Raw genomic sequence first — 24,902 nt, 5'->3', positions numbered from 1 at the left:
GTAATCGGAGAACCGGCCAGGAAGAAATTTTTCAATTTCGAACTAACCGAGGCCGAGCGTGCCACGCCGGCACTGGCCTTGAAGGCGATTCGTTAGAAAGAGGAACGTGATCGTGGACCGCCTAGAGTTTTTCTCTGCCACGCAATCTAGCCGCGAATCGGTCGACGAATACTCAACCCGGCTGAAGACCCTGGCGAGAGTCGCCAAACTCGGAACGTTGAATGAGGAGCTCATAACCTACAAGCTGATAACCTCAAACAAGTGGCCGCAGCTGAGATCGAAGATGTTGGCCATGACGGATCTCACCCTGGAGAAGGTCGTGGACATGTGCAGGGCCGAGGAGATAACGGCCAAACGCAGCCAAGACCTGGCTGTACCGGATGCGGAGGTCAACAAGGTGGCCAAGTCGAAGTTTCGCCGGAAGTCGCAACAGCTGCCTCTCTGCAAATTTTGCGGGGACGAACACGACTTCACAAAAGGAAGCTGCCCTGCACTCGGGAAGAGATGCCGTCGGTGCAACGGTAAAAACCACTTCGAGAAAGCGTGCCGAGTGAAGCGCGGGTCCAGCAAGAAGAGTTCACGGAAGTGAAGGACGAAAGTGAATCGGAGGAAGAGTCCGACGTCGATGCGTCGTCGGAAGACAGTAGTGAGGAATTTGAAATCGGGAAGATCATCGACAACTCCGACAAGGGCGGAAGTGTGTCAGCAGAGTTGGAGCTGAAAATCAGTGACAAGTGGAGAAAAGTGATTAGTGAGTTGGACACAGGTGCCAACACAAGCCTGATTGGCCAAGAGTGTCTCGTGAAGCTGTACGGAGGAAAGTGTCCAATTATTTTTCCGTCGAAGATGCGACTCCAGAGCTTCGGCGGAAATCCGATCAAGGTGTTGGGCGAGGTTAAGATTCCGTGCCGTCGGTCCGGAAGAAAGTATCGATTGGTGCTTCAAGTGGTGGAAGGCGCTCACCGACCTCTTCTGTCGGCAAAAGTGTCCCGTGTGCTCGGATTTGTCAAGTTCTGCAAATCGGTTTGCTTCGGTGGACCCGATTCAACCTCGCCAGACAAGCTGCTCAAGGTATACCGTGTGGAGGCCCAGAAGATAGTCGACAAACACCAAAGCCTCTTCGATGGGTACGGAAAGCTCGACGGTGAAGTCTCGTTGGAGGTTGACCACACCGTGCCACCGTCGATTCAGCCACCACGGCGTGTACCGATTGCCTTGCGCGGTCAGCTGAAGAAGGAGTTGGAAGTGCTGGAAAAGGAAGGAATCGTTGTGAAGGAGCCGAGACACACTGACTGGGTCAGTAATATCGTCATCGTCCAGCGAGGTGACCAGTCCAAGAAGAGCCTTCGTGTGTGCCTCGATCCAGTTCCCCTCAACAAAGCACTGAAGCGACCTAAACTTCAGTTTGTGACCCTCGACGAAATCCTTCCAGAGTTGGGGAAGGCCAAGGTCTTCTCTACCGTCGATGCCAAAAAAGGATTTTGGCATGTGGTCCTGGATGAACCAAGCAGCCAGCTGACGACGTTCTGGACTCCATTTGGCAGATACCGCTGGGTACGTCTACCCTTTGGTATTGCACCGGCTCCGGAAATATTCCAGATGAAGCTGCAGGGGGTTATTCAAGGCTTGCCCGGTGTCGAGTGCATCGCCGATGATCTGCTCGTGTTCGGAGTCGGAGATACCTTTGAAGACGCGCTAGCAAACCACAACGTCTGTCTCGAGAAGCTGCTCTGTCGCCTTAAGGAGCACAACATCAAGCTGAACAAGGAAAAGCTGAAACTGTGCGAGACCTCCGTGAAATTCTACGGTCACGTACTGACGAACAAGGGACTCCAGCCAGACGAGACGAAAATCTCAACCATCCGTAACTATCCTACTCCCACGGACCGCAAAGCTGTGCACCGTTTTATCGGAATGGTCAACTACCTGAGCAGATTCATCCCAAACTTGAGTGCGAACCTCACGAGTCTGCGAAAGCTCATCGTGGAATCCCAGCCGTGGCAGTGGACGAAAATTGAAGCAGAGGAGTTCGAACGGGTCAAATCTCTTGTCTCGGACACCGACACACTCCGTTACTACGATGTTAACCAGCCAATTACCGTGGAGTGCGACGCCAGTTGCTTTGGATTGGGCGTTGCTGTGTACCAAGGGGACGGAGTAGTTGGGTACGCTTCTCGAACGTTGACACCGACAGAACAAAATTATGCGCAGATCGAGAAGGAGCTTCTTGCGATCTTGTTTGCATGCATTCGCTTCGATCAACTTATCGTCGGCAACCCGAAAGCAGTCATCAAGACCGACCATAAGCCGCTCCTGAACATCTTCAACAAGCCCCTCCTTGCTGCTCCTCGCCGGCTGCAGCACATGCTGCTGAACCTCCAACGCTATCGGCTGACGGTCGAATACGTAACTGGAAAGGACAACGTTGTGGCCGACGCTCTCTCTCGGGCCCCGACCAGAGACGACCAGCCGTGGGACCAGTACAAGAAACTGCACATCTACAAAGTGTTCGAGGAGCTGGAAGACGTGAAGCTGAAGAACTTTCTAAGCATTTCGGATAGCCGCTTGGATGAAGTAATGAAGGAGACAGAAAGGATCAAACGATGCAGCGAGTCATCGAGTACGTGCAGCGTGGCTGGCCGGCGTCGGCCGAACGGGTTCCGGACAGCGTGAGGATTTATTTTGGATACCGGAACGAACTCTCGACGCAGAACGGCATCGTCTTTCGAGGCGATCGCATCTTGGTGCCGCAGGTTCTTCGACGCAAGCTGATTGATTGTTGCCACATTAGCCACAACGGAATCGAAGCAACGCTGAAGCTGGCCAGGGCCAACCTTTTCTGGCCGGGCATGAGTTCGCAGATCACGGACGTCGTAAAGAGCTGCAGTGTCTGCGCCAAGTTTGCGGCTTCACAGCCACACCCACCGATGATCAGCCACAGCATCCCGGTACACCCGTTTCAAATGGTCTCGATGGACGTCTTCTTCGCTGAGTACCGTGGGCACCGACGCAACTTCCTGGTTACTGTGGACCACTATTCAGATTTCTTAGAGGTCGACATTCTGAAGGATTTGACGCCACAGTCGGTCATAGCGGCATGCCAGGAAAACTTCGCTCGACATGGAAAGCCGCAGAGGATGCTAACCGACAACGCTACAAACTTCGTGAACAAGCAGATGATGAAGTTTGCCGAGGACTGGGACTTCGAGCTAGTAACATCAGCGCCGCACCACCAGCAAGCAAACGGTAAGTCCGAAGCCGCCGTCAAAATTGCCAAGCGCCTGCTTGCGAAAGCAAACGAAACTGGAACGGACTTCTGGTTCGCTCTGTTGCACTGGAGGAACATCCCAAACAAGATTGGGTCCAGTCCCGTCGCCCGTTTGTTTTCACGCTCAACGCGATGTGGCGTTCCGAGCACGGCAGCGAACTTGGTTCCGAAGGTGGTGGAGAATGTGCCTGCGTCAATCGAGGAGAATCGTAAGCGGATCAAGTACCAGTACGACAAGAAAGCTCGTAACCTACCTGAGCTGGAAACTGGGTCTCCGGTTTTCGTGCAGCTAACACCGCAAACGTCGAAGCTGTGGACACCTGCCGTCATCTCCAACCGCCTCAGCGAGCGCTCGTACACAGTGGAAGTGAACGGAAAGGACTACCGTCGCAGCCTGGTTCACCTGAAGCCACGTAAAGAACATTCCACATCGCCTGCCCGTCTGTCGCCAACTGTTCCAGAACCAAGAGCTGTCCAACCGGATCACCCCGAAGCTGATGCCACTCGCCGTTTGACTTCGGTTGAACTTGATTGTCAACTGCCCGCAGCTAGCCCGTTAGAACCAACGATTGCTGTGATGCCACCGCCAGGATCGTCGAATACAACGCCGTCTGAGACAACACGTGATCGACGTTCAACGCTGCCTGTAGTTCCAGCGTCGCGACCAAAGCGACAAACAAAAATCCCGGAGAAGCTGAAGAATTTTGTTTTGTAACGTTTAGTTTAAAGTGGGGAGGATGTTGTATGTTCACCTATCTTACACAATCTTGACCACACACACACACACACTCGCACACGCTCAGAGGAGAGCAGTCTCGCTCAGTACGCCGTACAGTAAAGTCGTGCATTAATAAACGCTAGTTAAAAAGTACTTTCGAGTGATTATTTTCACATCCGGTTTCGCCTCATAACAATGAGAAAGTGAAAAAGTTACTGGAAGGTGATCAGAATCAAAATCAGCATGAGTCACTAAAGGACCACAATACTGACTTTGATTTGTCAAAACCAAATCAATTGTTGATGGATTTCTAACAGAAGAAAAGCAAGTTGGCCCATTCGGGTATAAAACCGAATAAAGACCAGAAGTGCAATCTCTGAACAGAATTTTACCATTGGAATTTACTTTTGAATTATTCCAAGATTGGTGTTTGGCATTAAAATCACCGATGATCAAAAATCGAGATCTATGCCGAGTAAGTTTATTCAAATCCCCTTTGAAATAATTTTTATTTTCCCCAGTGCATTGGAATGGCAAATATGCAGCTGCAATCATAATTTTCCCAAAAGAAGTTTCAAGTTCAATGCCCAAACTTTCAATAACTTTTAAATTAAAGTCACGTAACGTGCTATAAGTCATACTACGGTGGATAACTATTGCAACTCCACCGCCATTTCGATTCATTCGGTTATTGGTTATAACTTTATAATCTGGATCACTTTTCAAATAAGTGCCAGTTTTTTTAAAATGTTTCGGTTATAACAGCAACATGCACGTTATGAACTCGTAAAAAGTTGAAAAATTCATTTTCTTTCGCTTTTAAAGAGCGAGCATTAATATTCATAATATTGATGGAATTACTTAGATCCATGATTAAACTTCAGGGTAAGAACAACATCATTCGCAAATTTTAATCCAATCTGGATTGCTTCCATCATGGATGTAGCATTACTCATTGTTTGAATCAAACCAAACAGTGAGTTTTGCAAAAAGTCATTTTTCAAACGTAACATCGCCGAGATCAGAAGATCCCAAAGCGTTGCCAGCAGAAAAATTTTCAAATGAGATTTGAGGTACCTGCCCAATTTCAGAAAGATTGGTAGAGGATTTAAAATTCGTGGATGAACCCGAAACGACGTTAGCATAAGAAATGCCATTGTTGTTACCTAACTTTTCCACGGTAGGGGTATTTCTAGAATTGTTCGAGTGAGACAGCACGAACGTTTGATTTAAAGATGCAGGTACAATCTGACTTTGAGAAAATTTCAGTTTGGATTTCGGCTGATGCTTAGCACGAGAATCCAAAACCTTTTTTCTGATGGGGCAATCCCAAAAATTTGATTTGTGATTTCCACCACAATTTGCACATTTAAATTGGGTGACTTCTTTCACGGGACAATTGTCCTTGTCGTGAGAAGAATCCCCGCAAACCATGCATTTTGGAACCATAGCGCAATGATCAGTACCGTGACCGAATGCCTGGCAACGCCGGCACTGGGTCAGATTCTGGCCATTACCGCCATGTTTCTTAAAATGCTCCCACTACCCGTACATGGAACAAAAACTGTACTTTGTCCAAAAGTTTCAAATTGTTGATTTCATTTCTGTTGAAATGAATCAGATAAAATTGTGAAGTCAAACCAAAGCGAGAAATATTCCCGTTTGATTTTTTCTTCATCGGTATTACTTGGGATGGGGCAAAGCCAAGCAACACCTTAAGTTCGTTTTTGATCTCATCCACCGACAAGTCGTTGGAGAGACCTTTCAAGACCGCCTTGAATGGCCGAGCATTCTTGGTCTCATACGTGTAGAAATTGTGTTTGTGGTTTTCAAATAACCAACAAAAGATTGGTGATCTTGTAAAGATTCCGTCAACAAGCGACATTCTCCTCTTCGACCAAGCTGGAACGAAACTTTCAAATTGCAAGTTTCCTTGCAATTCTTCAGTTGCGTTCGAAAGCTGGCCAAATCGGAGACGGAAGTCACTACAATTGGCGGAGCCTTTACTCGTTTCTCGACGGCAGAAGGCTCAGTACGAGGAGAAGGTTCCTTGTCTTCAGTTTCGGATAAAACACCGAAACTGTTTGTCAATGGAATTGGAGGATTGACCTCACATTCAGAATCAGAATCAGACCTCAGAAGAGGCTGTTTTCTTTTCTGTTTCCGTTAGCCGGTTTAGCGTTCAAACGCTTCACCGACGTAACGACCAAATCTTCAGAAGATTTGCGTTTACCTTTGTTTTGACGCATTTTGCAAGCAAAGTTCTCTTAAAAAGATGGCTTCGTTTGTAAAATACAACAAAATTTCAGGTGGTGTTAGTCTTGAAAAGACTGTTTAGAATTTTGGAAAATAACTCAGGTAGTCTTTAAAAAGACTGTGAATTTTGTTTTGAAATAACTCTGAGCTTAGGCAGTAAAAATACCGCAGCTCTAGTGTCCGTTCACCACGAAGGTTCGCAAGACACTGCTTCTGCATGGATACAACCGCATCGACTCTATAAACAACTTCCATTCATAATTTAAAAACGTTACTTAATCCACCCTTAGGTGGTTGGTGCCTTCCTCACATTTAAAGGGTGCTATCCAAAATAGACACAAAATGGCGGTGTTTTTCAGAGTTTTATCAATTTTGACTCATTATTCATACCACTAGATTGGGTAGTCAGATCTTCATATTGCAGGGCACTTATGTGGTTACAACTTATGATAGGGTAGTCAGATCTTCAATCCAATTCGTGCTCGTTGAAAAGATCTTTTAATTACCTATCCAAAGATAGGTCGCATGAATATCATGAGATAAGATGAGATGATCATGAGATCCGGCCTCCAAAATGTGCATAAATAACACTTAGGTGTTTATAAATTTTGATAGGGTTGTAAGATCTTCAATGTTTTGGACGCGTTGGAAAGGTCTTTTGATTACCTATGCAACGATAGGTCGCATGATAGATTCAGACAACGTTTTCATCAAAATATCTGTGATCCGGCCTCCAAAAGGTGCGTAAATAACACTTAAATGCTTATAACGTTTGATAGGGTTGTCATATCTTCAATGTCTTGGACGCGTTGGAAAGGTTTTTTGATAACCTATGCAACGAAAGGTTGCATGAGAGATCCGGACAACATTTTCATCAAAATATCTGAGATCCGGCCTCCAAAAAGTGCGTAAATAACACTTAAATGCTTATAACGTTTGATAGGGTTGTCAGATCTTCAATGTTTTGGACGCGTTGGAAAGGTTTTTTGATTACCTATCCAACGATAGGTCGCATGAGTGATCCGGACAACGTTTCCATCAAAATATCTGAGATCCGGCCTCCAAAAAGTGCGTAAATAACACCTAAGTGCTTATAACTTTTGATAGGGTTGTCAGATCTTCAAGATCTTGGACTCGTTGGAAAGGATTTTTGATAACCTATCCAACGATTGGTCGCATGAGAGATCCGGACAACGTTTTCATCAAAATATCTGAGATCCGGCCTCCAAAACAACGCTTAAGTGCTTATAACTTTTGATAGGGTTGTCAGATCTTCAATGTCTTGGACGCGTTGAAAAGGTCTTTTAAATACCTTTCTGAAAATGTATAGCATAATGGGTTTTCTTACAAAAAACCACCCTTTTTACAATCTTCCGAACTTTTGTTAAAATGGTTTTTTTTAGCATAACTTTTGAAGTACTTAACTAAACTCCATCATTTTTAATAGCGACTTATGGGACCCCAGGACGGATCGAATGAGGCCAAAACGGACAAAATCGGTTTAGCCAGTCTAGAGATAATCGAGCGACAATTTTTTGATCAACATCCCACCACACACACAGACTTTTGCTCAGAATTTGATTCTGAGTCGATAGGTATACATGAAGGTGGGTCTAGGAGGTCTTATTGAGAAGTTCATTTTCGAGTGATTTTATAGCCTTTCCTCAATAAGGTGAGGAAGGCAAAAAATGACGATCTCGCCTTCAAATTACTTAAGAATTCTCAACTTCAACTTCAGGTCCTCAAAAGCCACACATTTTTCATTTTGGCTAAAAAAAACATTTTTTTATGATCGATAACAATACTCTCTACATTTGGCGAACAGTAAATTGGTTCCACTCTGACAGTTTCAAATTGAGGCCGTTTTGCGAACCACTATTCAGCACCCAGTTGAAAACGGTGCACTTTATCAAAATTTCACTAGAGTATATTTTGATTGCAAATTGTATTTTATGTCGAAAAATGAAGTTAAATTTTTTTTGCAGACCACTATTTCGATTTTTTCAAAAAATCAGTATTGATTAAAAAAATCAAAACTCGGTCAAAGATTTTTTGTCCATTCTGGAAATTTCTGAAAAGGTGGACATCCCTAAAACATAAGAGCAATTCTCTACGAAATCGGTCTTTTTTCTTCAATTTTAATTTTTGTATTTTTTAATCCGACTGAAACTTTTTTGGTGCCTTCGGTATGCCCAAAGAAGCCATTTTGCATCATTAGTTTGTCCATATAATTTTCCATACAAATTTGGCAGCTGTCCATACAAAATGATGTATGAAAATTCAAAAATCTGTATCTTTTGAAGGAATTTTTTGATCGATTTGGTGTCTTCGGCAAAGTTGTAGGTATGGATACGGACTACACTGGAAAAAAATAATACACGGTAAAAAAAAATTGGTGATTTTTTTAATTAACTTTTTATCACTAAAACTTGATTTACAAAAAAACACTATTTTTAATTTTTTTTATTTTTTGATATGTTTTAGAGGACATAATATGCCAACTTTTCAGAAATTTCCAGGTTGTGCAAAAAATCATTGACCGAGTTATGAATTTTTTAATCAATACTGATTTTTTCAAAAAATCGAAATTTTGGTCGTAAAATTTTTCAACTTCATTTTTCGATGTAAAATCAAATTTGCAATCAAAAGTACTTTAGTGAAATTTTGATAAAGTGCACCGTTTTCAAGTTATAGCCATATTTAAGTGACTTTTTTGAAAATAGTCGCAGTTTTTATTTTTAAAATTAGTGCACATGTTTGCCCAGTTTTGAAAAAAATATTTTTGAAAAGCTGAGAAAATTCTCTATATTTTGCTTATTCGGACTTTGTTGATACGACCTTTAGTTGCTGAGATATTGCAATGCAAAGGTTTAAAAGCAGGAAAATTGATGATTTCTAAGTTTCACCCAAACAACCCACCATTTTCTATCGTCAATATCTCAGCAACTAATGGTCCGATTTTCAATGTTAATATATGAAACAATTGTGAAATTTTCCGATCTTTTCGAAAAAAATATTTTCAAAATTTTCAAATCAAGACTAACATTTTAAAAGGGCGTAATATTGAATGTTTGGCCTTTTAGAAATGTTAGTCTTGATTTGAAAATTTTGAAAATATTTTTTTCGAAAAGATCGGAAAATTTCACAAATGTTTCATATATTAACATTGAAAATCGGACCATTAGTTGCTAAGATATTGACGATAGAAAATGGTGGGTTGTTTGGGTGAGACTTAGAAATCATCAATTTTCCTGTTTTTAAACCTTTGCATTGCAATATCTCAGCAACTAAAGGTCGTATCAACAAAGTCCGAATAAGCAAAATATAGAGAATTTTCTCAGCTTTTCAAAAATATTTTTCAAAACTGGGCAAACATGTGCACTAATTTAAAATGAAAACTGCGACTATTTTCAAAAAGTCACTTAAATATGGCTATAACTTGAAAACGGTGCACTTTATCAAAATTTCACTAAAGTACTTTTGATTGCAAATTTAATTTTACATCGAAAATGAAGTTGAAAAATTTTACGACCAAAATTTCGATTTTTGAAAAATCAGTATTGATTAAAAATTCATAACTCGGTCAATGATTTTTTGCACAACCTGGAAATTTCTGAAAAGTTGGCATTTTATGTCCTCTAAAACATATCAAAAAATAAAAAAAATTAAAAATAGTGTTTTTTTGTAAATCAAGTTTTAGTGACAAAAAGTTAAATAAAAAAATCACCAATTTTTTTTACCGTGTATTATTTTTTTCTAGTGTAGTCCGTATCCATACCTACAACTTTGCCGAAGACACCAAATCGATCAAAAAATTCCTTCAAAAGATACAGATTTTTGAATTTTCATACATCATTTTTGTATGGACAGCTGCCAAATTTGTATGGAAAATTATATGGACAAACTAATGATGCAAAATGGCTTCTTTGGGCATACCGAAGGCACCAAAAAAGTTTCAGTCGGATTAAAAAATACAAAAAAAATCGAATGACCGAAATCCTAGAGAACTGCTCATAACAAAAAAATTAAAAAGAAGTGTTTTTTTTTTGCAAATCAAGTTTCAGTGACAAAAAGTTTAATTAAAAATCACCAACTGTTTTATTACCGTGTATCATTTTTTTCAGTGTAGTCCTTATCCTACAATTTTGCCGAAGACACCAAATCGATTAAAAAATTCCTTCAAAAGATACCGATTTTTGAATTTTCATGTATCATTTTTGTATGGACAGCTGAGTGCATAATTGACAAAGGGAGCGCGTGGTCGTAAAAAATATTCGGAGTGAAAAGTGATTTTTTTTTGCGTGTGCCTTTTGTTTCGCATTTTTGTCGTGTATTGTGTGCTGCGAGGAGAAAATTGCCCTCTGAAAATGCAGCGTCATCAGTGCATAATTGACAAAGGGAGCGCGTGGTCGTAAAAATATTCGGAGTGAAAAGTGATTTTTTTTTTGCGTGTGCCTTTTGTTTCGCATTTTTGTCGTGTATTGTGTGCTGCGAGGAGAAAATTGCCCTCTGAAAATGCAGCGTCATCAGTGCAAAATTGATAAAAGGAGCGCGTGGTCGTTAAAAATATTCGGAGTGGAAAGTGATTTTTTTTTTGCGTGTGCTTTTTGTTTCGCGTTTTTGTCGTGTATTGTGTGCTGCGAGGAGAAGATTGCCCTCTGAAAATGCAGCGTCATCAGTGCATAATTGACAAAGGGAGCGCGTGGTCGTAAAAAAATATTCGGAGTGAAAAGTGATTTTTTTTTGCGTGTGCCTTTTGTTTCGCATTTTTGTCGTGTATTGTGTGCTGCGAGGAGAAAATTGCCCTCTGAAAATGCAGCGTCATCAGTGCATAATTGACAAAGGGAGCGCGTGGTCGTAAAAAATATTCGGAGTGAAAAGTGATTTTTTTTTGCGTGTGCTTTTTGTTTCGCGTTTTTGTCGTGTATTGTGTGCTGCGAGGAGATTTGAAATTTACTCGCGTTATCTAAATTGTAGAAACAGTAAAAATATACTGATAAGTCCAGCCCATAGCACTTATGCTCGGTTGGCACGCGTTCGATTAAAAAAACTTTCTAAATCACCACTAGTTTATCTTTCCGCAGCCGGCTGCCCAAGATTTAAAAATTTCAACCGATAAACAAAATGCTCATGGTCACATCACTGCCACTCGTGAATCCTGACCTCATACCCATCTACTAACCCCCTCAAAACTCATGTGATACTTTGTCGGAGAAGCAGTCGATTGCCCAATCGCCCGCTTCTCCGCCCGGTCTCTATCACTCAAGTAACGGACTAACATTCCCATCCACTTCCCCGTGACTCTACCACTGGTCGTGGCCGGCGCCGGTATTGATCAGCATGATAGGGGCCTTTGAGAAGTTGCGAAGCGAGGAAAGATAGCACCCACTCATCTTCCACGGCTCGTGGATGTAACTTCTGGAGGTCCTGGTCAATAACGGAGTAGCAACTGCGGGTGGGCACCTATGCTTATGCTTATGCTTATGCTTATCATTTTTGTATTGACAGCTGCCAAAAGGAAAATTATATTGACAAACCAATGATGTAAAATGGCTTCTTTGGGCATACCGAAAGCACCATAAAAGTTTCAGCCTGATTAAAAAATACAAAAAATAATTTTAAAAAGACCGATTACGTAGAGAATTTCTCATAAGGGTCATTCCATCTCAACTGTGCACGAAAAAGTGCAAATTTGAAAATTACCCTCTCCGATCCTGCTCAAATTTGGCAGAGCTGTTGATACTATCAAAACATGCAAGAATCCCGAATTTCATCCAAATCGGACCACCCCCTCCATTTTTGTACCTCCCCAAAAAATTGACTTTTGGCGATTTTTGGCCAAACCTCCTAGTTTCAAACGGCGATAGCTCAGGAACCACAAATCTCAGAAGGTCGTTCTTGGACTCAATTTTGAAGGAAATCGGACGTAGAATCCATTTCCGTGATCAAAATGTTGATTAATTTATTTTTTCTACCTGTATTGCGCAATTGAAAACATTAAACGGCCGTATCTCAAAACACCCCAACTTATTTTTTTTATTTGAACTCACCATCGTGTTCTCCGGCCAATTTTACATAAGAATCACCTATCGACAGAAATGAATATGTTTCGTTCCAGAGATATCGAATTTTAAAGTTTTGTGTTTTCGAGATTACCTGCATCAGCTACATTCGCCGCATCTGCTAGAAGCACACAGGCGGGCTGATCAATAACTGCTAACTGGCCATTTATTGAAATAATATTTCATCATAAATAATCTTCATCAAATTGAGCAAAAATTAACTGTATAATACTGTAGGAAACTGAAGTTTAATCGCAAATTTTTATCTGCTCAAAAAAATTAATGAAGTGGAGCAAAATAGTGCCATTCAGCAAAAACCCCAAAACCTGCTTTATTATTATTATTATTATTATTATAGTTTATTATTGACACTTTACCATAATTCTGATTTATGGTTTAGATTGATCATATTAAATCAATTTTTATATAGTGAGCTAGCTCCATTTCATTAAAATATGATTTTGGTCAAGGTACATTTAATTAAAAAAATCCTTATACCTGAGGACAGCAGCCGTATTGTGTTCCAAGAATCCAAGAATGATAGATGAAAAAAACACTGTTGTTCGGACGGTGTCGAAATCATCGCAACTAAATTTGGAGAATTAGCCGCTTTGCAGCAGATCAAACTTTGTGATTTTCTTACATTTTTCAGTTTTATACATTCCAGAAATCCTTTTCCTACTCCTTGTGATCGTCCTTCACTAGAGTACAACGTATCAACAAATTTTATTCATTTTAATTCATATTTTTACTCAATAATGTATCGTGCACTTATTTTCCAGTGTTACTAACAAGAATAATTCTCGGGTGAGTTTTTAAAAAGCCGTAAGAGCCATTGTGACCTCTGACACTAATTTTCGTTTTTCTAGAAAATGAAACAAAATTTCATTTATTTTAAGTTTGGGGCACTTGAAGGACGTGTAGATGAACAATCTCGAGCATTTTGATATTGGTTTTTCGTAAGTAGGTCGAATACCGATGCAAAAAGGACTTTGTTTAACAATGGCTCTTACGGCTTTTGAAAACTAATCCGAGAATTGCATTTTCCTCTCGCTCCGTCGGAATCCAATTCTGCCCTTTACTGTGTGTCGTCATTGCTCTGTCCAGTGGGTTAACACAGAAATTCACTTCATTAATTTTTTTGAGCAGATAAAAATTTGCGATTAAACTTCAGTTTCCTACAGTATTATACAGTTAATTTTTGCTCAATTTGATGAAGATTATTTATGATGAAATATTATTTCAATAAATGGCCAGGTAGCAGTTATTGATCAGCCCGCCTGTGTGCTTCTAGCAGATGCGGCGAATGAAGCTGATGTAGGTAATCTCGAAAACACAAAACTTTAAAATTCGATATCTCTGGAACGAAACATATTCATTTCTGTCGATAGGTGATTCTTATGTAAAATTGGCCGGAGAACACGATGGTGAGGTCAAATAAAAAAAAATAAGTTGGGGTGTTTTGAGATACGGCCGTTTAAAGTTTTCAGTTGCGCAATGCAGGTAGAAAAAATAAATTAATCAACATTTTGATCACGGAAATGGATTCTACGTCCAATTTCCTTCAAAATTGAGTCTAAAACCGACCTTCTGAGATTTGTGGTTCCTGAGCTATCGCCGTTTGAAACTAGGAGGTTTGGCCAAAAATCGCCAAAAAGTCGATTTTTTGGGGAGGTACAAAAATGGATGGGGTGGTCCGATTTGGATGAAATTCGGCATTCTTGCATGTTTTGATAGTATCAACAGCTCTGCCAAATTTGAGCAGGATCGGAGAGGGTAATTTTCAAATGCTGTTCCGCTTCAGATGGAATGACCCATAAGCAAACAGCAAATATGCTCACAATTCATTTGGTCTTGCAAAGTTTATGTTAATATGTTATCATACGAGGTCAATTTTCATTATATTTTAGTGTCAAGAACAAAAAAACACTATTCGTGACATAGATTTGTTAAAAAATCAGATATCCAGCTTGGAAACCAAATGTAAATGGAACTCTGTAAAACTTAAACAAGAAATGGATATCAAGCAAGTAAGTTATATTCTTAAATAAATACAAGAGACGCTTCATGAAAGCTTTACAGAAGATTTAACTCCATCTTGCTGAAACATTACATTTTTAACCGTGCTTGTACACAGAAATAAAAATCGGGTAAATTTACATCATTTATGATGTAACAAAAGTGCAAAAAGCCGGGACCCGTGGTGTAGGGGTAAGCGTGGTTGCCTCTCACCCAGTCGGCTTGGGTTCGATCCCAGAAGGTCCCGGTGGCATTTTTCAAGATGAAATTTGTCTGATCACGCCTTCCGTCGGACGGGGAAGTAAATGTTGGCCCTGGTCTTTTTTAACATTCCAATGCCCAAGGCTCCAAAAAAGTTGGAACGGTAAATTCAACTCGCTGGTTCTCGGGCATTACTCAACCAATCAAGATGATTCTTCTTTCCAGTGATTTGTTAGGAGGTCTAGATGATTCTAGAACTTTGCAGAACTTAATTTGATAAAGTCTGTAATTTTTGCGATCAAAAACATCGTTCCAACTTTTTTTTCGCGTGCATAAAAAAATCGCCAAAAATTCAGCGGAGGCAGTTGTTTTAAAAAAGGTGGAAAGATGTTTTTGGTCGCTGAAATTATAGAAATTCTTACAAATCACTGGAAATAAGAATCGTCGAGATTGGTTGAGTAATGCCCGAGAACCAGCGAGTGGAAGTTACCGTTCCACCTTTTTTGGGAGGCTTGGGCGTCCGTGTAACTTGTACATGCGTTGGGGTGCCTACAGAGTGGATGCTACAAGCGACGCGACTAATTTGACAGACCAAGCGACTATACGCGACAAATCGCGACTGGATTTTTGCTCCAGAGTGGACGCGACTAGAAGCGACTCCAAGCAACGCGACTGAAAGAAGCAATTTCGAAGCAAACATAATATTTTTTTATGTTAAATTCAGTATTTGTTGCGCTCCAGTTCCAGAAATGGTTCTCCGAAATAATTTGGTGGCCACTCCCTAGTAACATTTTTAAACTTACAGGTTTTATCATGGTTCTGAAAACCCTGATACGGCCTAAATAGGCTTTTATGGCCTACTTAAAACCTAAAATGTTGCTTGGGACTGGCCACTCCAGAACCGATACTGAATGTCCCCGGGGAACCATCGAAGTGTCCAATATCTGATCAGAGCAAAACATGTCAATATTGGTATCAAAATTCTTCATTTTGGAAGATTATCTCAGAAATGGTCCACCGAAACAATTTGGTGGCCACTGGCCACTCCGAAACCGGTCCACCGAAACAATTTGGTGGCCACTGGCCACTCCGAAACCGGTTCTGAATGCTTCCGGGGAACTACAGAAGTGGTCAATATCTGATCAGAGCAAAACCTGTCATTATTGGAATCTTTTTTATTCATTTTGGAAGGACATCTCAGAAATGGACAACCTAAATAATTGAATGGCCACTGGCCACTTTGGAACCGGTTCTGAATGTCCCCCAGGGAACTACCGATATGGCCAGTATCTGATGAGAGCAAAACCTGTCAAAATTGGTATAGAAATTCTTTATTTTGTAAGAACATCTCAGAAAAAATCTTTATTTTAGAAGAACATTCTGAAAATGGTCCTCCAATTTTGATTGACCTGGCCACTCCGGAACCGGTTCTGAAACACATAAATTTAGAAATTCAAAAATACAAATACAGAGCAAATGTTCGCTAACTGAAACGAATTCGAATTAAAAAGCACTCAAACGTTATAACCAGTTGTCAAACTGGTTTTGACATTGTTCGACGATATCCGAGCACGTTATTTTGCTTTTTAATTATCCGCACAATCCGTACTATCCGGATATTTTTAACCAAACTTAATAGTTTTGGAGATTTTTCTTAATATGTTTTACTTTAATCATTATCTGGGGTGGATATAATAGAGCACCCAGAAATCGCCGTGCTCCAGTATTCACCCACTTACAGAATTTCAACTGTGTTTAACTAACTTGTACCATTTTTTGGTAGAATTGGTTATGCATGTATACTTATTTATTGATTTCCAGTTTTGATAAGTTATCAAAACTGAACTAATTTATTTATTTATGGAACTGGTAGCGGGGTAATTTATGAAACTTGTTTTATGCCAAAATGGATATTTTATATCGAATTAACACAGGGTTGCTCAGTGGGTCAAAGCATCTCGAAAAGATTTGACAGACTTATAAAATTTTATTTACTCCACAAGACCTCAAGTCTTCGAAGTTTTTGCTTTGAAGGCACAGAAAACCTTATTTTTAAATATTATTTTCTTCAAATTTTGAAATTTAAAAATACGAAAATTCAAAAAAATATAATAAGAGGAGCAAAAAATCAAAAGTTAAAAATTTTCAAAAAATTATCGGTTTAGAACATAAAATTTCAAATTTTTATCAATGCTGTATAAGAAATAAAAAAATCGAAGAAATTATAATTTCAAAAAATATTAAACTTTAAAAGATAAATATTTAAAAAAAAACTCAGTACATTCAAAAAATAAGAAATTTGAAAAAAAAATCCAAACGATTCGAACTACTCAGTCAATTTAAGAATTTAAGAATTTAAGAATTTAAGAATTTAAGAATTTAAGAATTTAAGAATTTAAGAATTTAAGAATTTAAGAATTTAAGAATTTAAGAATTTAAGAATTTAAGAATTTAAGAATTTAAGAATTTAAGAATTTAAGAATTTAAGAATTTAAGAATTTAAGAATTTAAGAATTTAAGAATTTAAGAATTTAAGAATTTAAGAATTTAAGAATTTAAGAATTTAAGAATTTAAGAATTTAAGAATTTAAGAATTTAAGAATTTAAGAATTTAAGAATTTAAGAATTTAAGAATTTAAGAATTTAAGAATTTAAGAATTTAAGAATTTAAGAATTTAAGAATTTAAAATTTAAGAATTTAAGAATTTAAGATTTAAGATTTAAGAATTTAAGAATTTAAATTTAAGAATTTAAGAATTTAAGAATTTAAATTTAAGAATTTAAGATTTAAAATTTAAGAATTTAAATTTAAGAATTTAAATTTAAAAATTTAAGAATTTAAGAATTTAAGAATTTAAGAAATTTAAGAATTTAAGAATTTAAGAATTTAAGAATTTAAGAATTTAAATTTAAGAATTTAAGAATTTAAGAATTTAAGAATTTAAGAATTTAAGAATTTAAGAATTTAAGAATTTAAGAATTTAAATTTAAGAATTTAAGAATTTAAGATTTAAGATTTAAGAATTTAAGATTTAAGAATTTAAGAATTAAGAATTTAAAGATTTAAGAATTTAAATTTAAGAATTTAAATTTAAGAATTTAAGAATTTAAGAATTTAAGAATTTAAAATTTAAGATTTAAGAATTTAAATTTAAGAATTTAAGAATTTAAAAAATTTAAGAATTTAAATTTAAGAATTTAAAATTTAAGAATTTAAATTTAAGAATTTAAGAATTTAAATTTAAGAATTTAAGATTTAAATTTAAGTTTAAATTTAAGAATTTAAGAATTTAAGAATTTAAGATTTAAGAATTTAAGATTTAAGATTTAAGATTTAAGAATTTAATTTAAATTTAAGAATTTAAGATTTAAGAATTTAAGAATTTAAGAAATTTAAATTTAAGAATTTAAGAATTTAAGAATTTAAGAATTTAAGAATTTAATTTAAGATTTAAGAATTTAAGATTTAAGAATTTAAGAATTTAAGAATTTAAGAATTTAAGAATTTAAGAATTTAAGAATTTAAGAATTTAAGAATTTAAGAATTTAAGAATTTAGAATTTAAAATTTAAGGCGAAAGGCAAAGCCGCGGGACCGGCTAGTTGGCGCGAAAAATCTCATAGGTTACTGCGATGCGCGCGCCACGTGCTCTCGTTTTGAATGCTGGCGTGGCTCAGTTACTGTTCGCACGAACTGCGTGCAGTGGAAAGTATTGTAATCAGCATGAAAATAAAGAAATAAATATTTTTTCAAAACAAATATTTTTTAAATAATTTCAAGCAGTGTGGTTGGTGTTAGTAAAGCGTAAACGGGTTTTTCGAAATATGAAAAAATAATCATTTTGAATTGATAGTTTTTGTGAACTTTATCGAACTGCCAGTATTTTATTTATTTTTATTTGTTGTAAAAATATTGTTTTGGCAAATATTTTAGTAAGGTTTGATTTACAAAAACATTGATAAGCATGATTCGAATGTAAGTAAAATGACTGCATATCGTTATTTCGATTTACAGTAACTCAAAACAAACACACACTCAGCCTCACGAAACATGTCAATACTTCGAATGCTAATTGCTAATCAACTGACGTAGTGTAAAATACATTTTAAAACACTTTTTTCATTCAAATGTAGTAATTTGAAATTGTGTATGTGTTGAGCGACATAAACATCAAAATATATTTTGAACAGTGCCTTACCGAGTGATGAAGACGAGTCAAATAACTAAAAAATTGAGGAATGTTATACAAAAACATCAATCCCTGACATAAACATTTTTCTATTATCTCTAATAAAATACAATGTACGCTTTCAATATCATCAAAATGATGAATTAAATGAATTTCAAAGTCAATTTTGTTGTTTGGAATAAGCAAACATAATTTTCTATATTTTTTTTTATTAGACGCCCGTTGGGGCAATATCAACTTCAAAGTCCAGAAAAATGTTCTGATAAAACCAGGAAACCTAAATATTTTCAAATGGCAAATGAAATGAATAACATCAATTGATTCAATTTGTATTACAAAATCAATGTAAGTTCATCAAATTGCTAGAAATTTATTATAAAAAGAAGCTTAACCGTGGGAGCGACTAAGGATCGACAAAGTCAACTAAATTAAAAAAAAAATTTTAAATTTTTTTTTTCAAAAAACTTCAAAAAAATGAAATTTAAGTGCAATTAGCTGAAATTTATTAAATATGCATTCCTTTGCATTTAGAATCATTTGAGCATGTTTGGGTTTATTAAAAAAAAAATGAATTTTAGTTAATTTTCGATGAAATTAATAAATGTTTTTTTTTTGCTTAAATGTTTTTTTTTGTCCAATCTTTTTTTTGAGAAAAATGATTGCAGTTTAACTATACGGAAGCTTAAAACATTCTCTAAAAAAAATTTCATTGAATTGTTGAAATTCTGGCTCTCAACGATTTTTCATTAGCCACACTTAATTTATACATAAAATTACGCCTTCAGATGAATTGTTCAATATGTAGTGTGACCATTTTTGAAATATAAAAACAAAACTTTGTTTTTTTAACACAAGTACATTCAGCTAAAAACTTTTTTTCAAATACCTGAAACAATAAAATCAACGATCCCAGAAGGTCCCACGACTCGCCTTTCGTCGGACGGGAAAGTAAATGAAAATGTTTCTAGGATATTTCTTGCTTACTTTTTCAAAAGGTCCTATGTACATTTAAAACCCACAGCGCATTGATTGTTTTGAAAAAGTAATCATGGCTTTCATGTGCAGGAACTGACATAGATTCGTACCTCAGAAGGATTTATGATTTTTTTTTATAAATTATTTCATATATTTAATTTTACTCTATTTTTTTATTTCACGTTGCCTTACGCCAAATTGTGAATTTATATTCTAGGGATATAGAACTACAAATCTTATCGCTTTCATGTGCAGGAACTGAATCTGGCTTGTATCCAGGTAGGATTTCTGAATTATTATATAATTTATTATAAATAATAATAATAATTTAGATAATTGTATATAAATTTTTATAATTAATTTCTTTTGAATTTCTTCCTTATGTCAAGTTGTAAAGGTATATTTCAGGGCTATAGAACTAAAAATTCTGATAAGCAGGAACTGAATTAGTCTTCCATCCCAGAAGAGTTTTTAAATTATTTCATTTTTTATTTCAACAGAACGAAATTTCCTTGATTTCGCCCCTTTAAAAAGTTTTTATTTTATTTTATTTAATTATTTATTTAAGAAAAAACTAATTTTCTAGAAATTTTGATAATAAGATATTTGACATGGCCTAATGCCGATTTATAAATTTATGCCGATTCAATAATTTATTTTTTGGACAGTTTTTAACTGGATTTTTTTTGATTAACCCGTATAGGCCTGGGTGAAACTGAAATCATTGAAATGACCATAACTCATCCAATTTGCATACTTCTTTTTTAATTGGACTCGTTAGAATGTCTATTTTTCGAAAATAAGCCGGAAACCCCAAACATTTTCTGGTGGGTCAACTGGGTAAAAATGGCGATTTAGGGTCCCGCAAAAATTTTAAACAGCAATCTTTGAAAAAAAAATACAATTTTTCAAGTTATGATCGTTGTTCCACCAGACAGTGCTGGCCATGCATTCTGGACCACCGAAGATCTTCCGGATTGGGCGGGTAGGTCTCCAACCCCGGGGAAACCGGTCATCCATGAACCCCAGAACCACTTTTGGACCGATCTGGCCACTTTGGGACCGGTTCCCGGTACTCCTGTGAAACCCGAAATATGACAAATTATGGGCATATTATGGACCCAGTCATTTGGGTGTCAAAGTTCATCATTTTCAAATGGTAGGTCATCCATGAACCCCACTTTACGATCTGGCTACTTTGGGACCGGTTCCTGGTTCTCCGGTGAAACCCGGGATATGGCAAATAACGGGATTATTTCAGAACAATTCTGGACCCAGCAATTTGTCAAAGTTCATAATTTTCAAAATCTAGCTCATCCAGGAACCCCAAAATCATTTTTGACCGATCTGGCCACTTTGGGTTCTTGAAACTTTTATGCAATTCGAAATATAACTAATGACGCGTTAATTTTATATTAATTTTCGACAAGGCAATATAGGTGCCTAAGTTGATTATTTTCAAAATCAAGCTCATTGATGATCCCCACAATCATTTTTTTTACCAAGCTGGTCCCTTTTTCAACGCAAATTTTGATCAGGCAATTTGGGTGTAAAAATTCATCATATATAATATATAGTTACTTTTTCTGAAGGAGCCCCGGAACCGATTCAATAGTTTCCAGATCTGCACCGGAGTTACCAAGTGACCAGATCGATCCAAAAGTTATTTTGGAGTTTTTGGATGCCCGACATTTTGAAAATGATGAACTTTGACACCCAAATGGCTGTGTCCATAATATGCCCATAATTTGTAATATTCCGGGTTTCACCGGAGTACCGAGAACCGGTCCTAAAGTAGCCAGATAGGTCCAAAAGTGGTTTTGGGGTTCATAGATGACCTACATTTTGAAAATAATGAACTTTGACACCCAAATTGCTGGGTGCAAAATTTTCTGAAATAATTCCGTAATTTGTCCCTGGAATATGGTTTGGATTAACGGAATCGGTCCTAAAGTGGCCAGATCGGTACAAAGTGGTTTTAGGGTTCATGGATGAGCTAGATTTTGCAAATGATGAACTTTGACACCCAAATTGCTGGATCCAAAATTGTTCTGAAATAACCCCGTAATTTGCCATATTCCGGGTTTCACCGGAGTACCGGGAACCGGTTCCAAAGTGGTCAGATCGGTCCAAAAGAGGTTTTGGGGTTCATGGATGTCCTATATTTTGAAAATGGTAAACTTTGACTCCCAAACGGCTGGGTCCATAATAATCACATGATTTGCCATATTCCGGGTTTTGCCGAAGTACCGGGAACCGGTTCCAAAGTGGTCAGATCGGTCCAAAAGAGGTCTTGGGGTTCATGGATGTCCTATATTTTGAAAATGATAAACTTTGACTCCCAAATTGCTGGGTGCAAAATAATCACACGATTTGCCATATTCCGGGTTTTACCGAAGTACCGGGAACCGGTTCCAAAGTGGCCAGATCGGTCCAAAAAAGGTTTTGGGGTTCATGGATGACCAACCTTTTGAAAATGATTACAAGCTTCTTATCCCATGCTTTTTCATCCAAAGCGCTTAGAAAAATCATAACCATTTATTTGGCTGGCCGCACCACATGCGCAAAACATTTAAAAAAATATACTATACAATATACTACATCATAATCTATCAAAAGAAACAAAAACGAAAAAAAATATTTATTAATTTATCATCAAACTTCTCCCACCGCGCAACATCAGTAAAGTCACGCATGGCTTGAACAACAACACTCCTGCTGACCAGCGAGGTGCGCTGCCGGCGGGCGGCTGTGAACGCGCGTTGGAGGCAGGCCATGAGATGCGCGCACACACAAACAAACAAACACCAAAAATGATGCAAATTTTCAAAAGTTTGCATTTGTCTAGGAGAGTTTCTCAAAACCTATTCATCCTAGAGATTTGGTCCCAAAGAACAAAATGTAGAGGATGAGTTGCTCGAATTTCGTATGTCGTAAAAAAGTTACCTTTTCTAACAACTATTAGGAGATATTTTGAGTCAAAGTTGTCAAAGAGAGTTTCCGGCATTACAAAAAATTTCAAAACTTTTTAGTGCAAAATGTTCAGCAAAGAGTACTTGAATTTTGCATGTAATAAGATTTGAGAAAAACCTTACCATGTTCGAAAATCCCCACATTTACTTGCACCTTAAGAATTTAAATTTAAGAATTTAAGAATTTAAGAATTTAAGAATTTAAGAATTTAAATTTAAGAATTTAAGAATTTAAGAATTTAAGAATTTAAGAATTTAAGAATTTAAGAATTTAAGAATTTAAGAATTTAAGAATTTAAGAATTTAAGAACTTAACAATTTAAGAATTTAAGAATTTAAGAATTTAAATTTAAATTTAAATTTAAATTTAAGAATTTAAGAATTTAAGAATTTAAGAATTTAAATTTAAGATTTAAGAATTTAAGAATTTAAATTTAAGAATTTAAATTTAAGAATTTAAGAATTTAAGATTTAAATTTAAGATTAAGAATTTAAATTTAAGATTTAAGATTTAAATTTAAATTTAAGAATTTAAGAATTTAAGAATTTAAATTTAAGAATTTAAGAATTTAAATTTAAGAATTTAAGAATTTAAGAATTTAAGAATTTAAGAATTTAAGAATAAGAATTTAAATTTAAGAATTTAAATTTAAATTTAAATTTAAATTTAAGAATTTAAATTTAAGAATTAAGAATTTAAGAATTTAAGAATTTAAGAATTTAAGAATTTAAATTTAAGAATTTAAGAATTTAAGAATTTAAGAATTTAAGAATTTAAATTTAAGAATTTAAGAATTTAAGAATTTAAGAATTTAAGAATTTAAGAATTTAAGAATTTAAATTTAAATTTAAATTTAAGAATTTAAATTTAAATTTAAATTTAAGAATTTAAGAATTTAAGATTTAAGAATTTAAATTTAAGATTTAAGAATTTAAGATTTAAGAATTTAAGAATTTAAGAATTTAAGAATTTAAGATTTAAATTTAAGATTTAAGAATTTAAATTTAAGAATTTAAGAATTTAAATTTAAATTTAAGAATTTAAGAATTTAAGAATTTAAATTTAAATTTAAGAATTTAAGATTTAAGAATTTAAGATTTAAGAATTTAAGATTTAAATTTAAGAATTTAAATTTAAGAATTTAAATTTAAATTTAAATTTAAATTTAAGAATTTAAATTTAAGAATTTAAGAATTTAAATTTAAGAATTTAAATTAAGAATTTAAGAATTTAAGATTTAAGAATTTAGAATTTAAGAATTTAAATTTAAATTTAAATTTAAGAATTTAAAGAAATTTAAAATTTAAGAATTTAAATTTAAATTTAAATTTAAGAATTTAAATTTAAATTTAAGAATTTAAGAATTAAGAATTTAAGAATTTAAGAATTTAAAAATTTAAGAATTTAAATTAAGAATTAAATTTAAATTTAAATTTAAGAATTTAAGAATTTAAGAATTTAAATTAAGAATTTAAGAATTTAAATTTAAGAATTTAAGAATTTAAGAATTTAAGAATTTAAATTTAAGATTTAAGATTTAAGATTTAAGATTTAAATTTAAGAATTTAAATTTAAGAATTTAAATTTAAATTTAAGAATTTAAGAATTTAAGAATTTAAGAATTTAAATTAAGAATTTAAATTTAAATTTAAATTTAAGAATTTAAATTTAAGAATTTAAATTTAAGAATTTAAGAATTTAAGAATTTAAATTTAAATTTAAGAATTTAAATTTAAATTTAAGAATTTAAATTTAAGAATTTAAAGAAATTAAGATTAAGAATTTAAGAATTTAAGAATTTAAGAATTTAAGAATTTAAGAATTTAAGAATTTAAATTTAAGAATTTAAGAATTAAGAATTTAAATTTAAAAGAATTTAAGAATTTAAGAATTTAAGAATTTAAGAATTTAAGAATTTAAGATTTAAATTAAGAATTTAAGAATTTAAGATTTAAGATTAAGAATTTAAATTTAAATTTAAGAATTTAAATTTAAATTTAAGAATTTAAGAATTTAAGAATTTAAGAATTTAAGAATTTAAATTTAAGAATTTAAGATTTAAGAATTTAAGAATTTAAATTTAAGAATTGGAATTAAGTTAAGATTTAAGATTTAAATTTAAAGAATTTAAGAATTTAAATTTAAGAATTTAAGAATTTAAATTTAAGAATTTAAGAATTTAAGAATTTAAGAATTTAAATTTAAGAATTTAAGAATTTAAATTTAAGAATTTAAATTTAA

At 35.1% G+C, this 24,902-nt stretch overlaps 1 protein-coding gene across 1 annotated transcript in view; it reads left to right on the top strand.

Moving 5' to 3' along the window:
- Window positions 1-24,902, top strand: part of LOC6051986 (uncharacterized protein K02A2.6) — a 36,938-nt gene that overhangs the window by 261 nt on the left and 11,775 nt on the right. The window contains exons 2-4 of the mRNA XM_038264499.1: window positions 151-411; window positions 543-2,574; window positions 2,631-3,914. Coding sequence (XP_038120427.1) covers window positions 151-411; window positions 543-2,574; window positions 2,631-3,914 — 3,577 coding nt within the window. The remainder of the gene's footprint in view (window positions 1-150; window positions 412-542; window positions 2,575-2,630; window positions 3,915-24,902) is intronic.

Source organism: Culex quinquefasciatus, chromosome 1 (assembly GCF_015732765.1).
Source record: "Culex quinquefasciatus strain JHB chromosome 1, VPISU_Cqui_1.0_pri_paternal, whole genome shotgun sequence".
Lineage (NCBI taxonomy): Eukaryota > Metazoa > Arthropoda > Insecta > Diptera > Culicidae > Culex > Culex quinquefasciatus.
The sequence above is the reverse complement of the archived record's forward strand: the minus strand, read 5'-3'. Positions and strand labels throughout refer to the sequence as shown.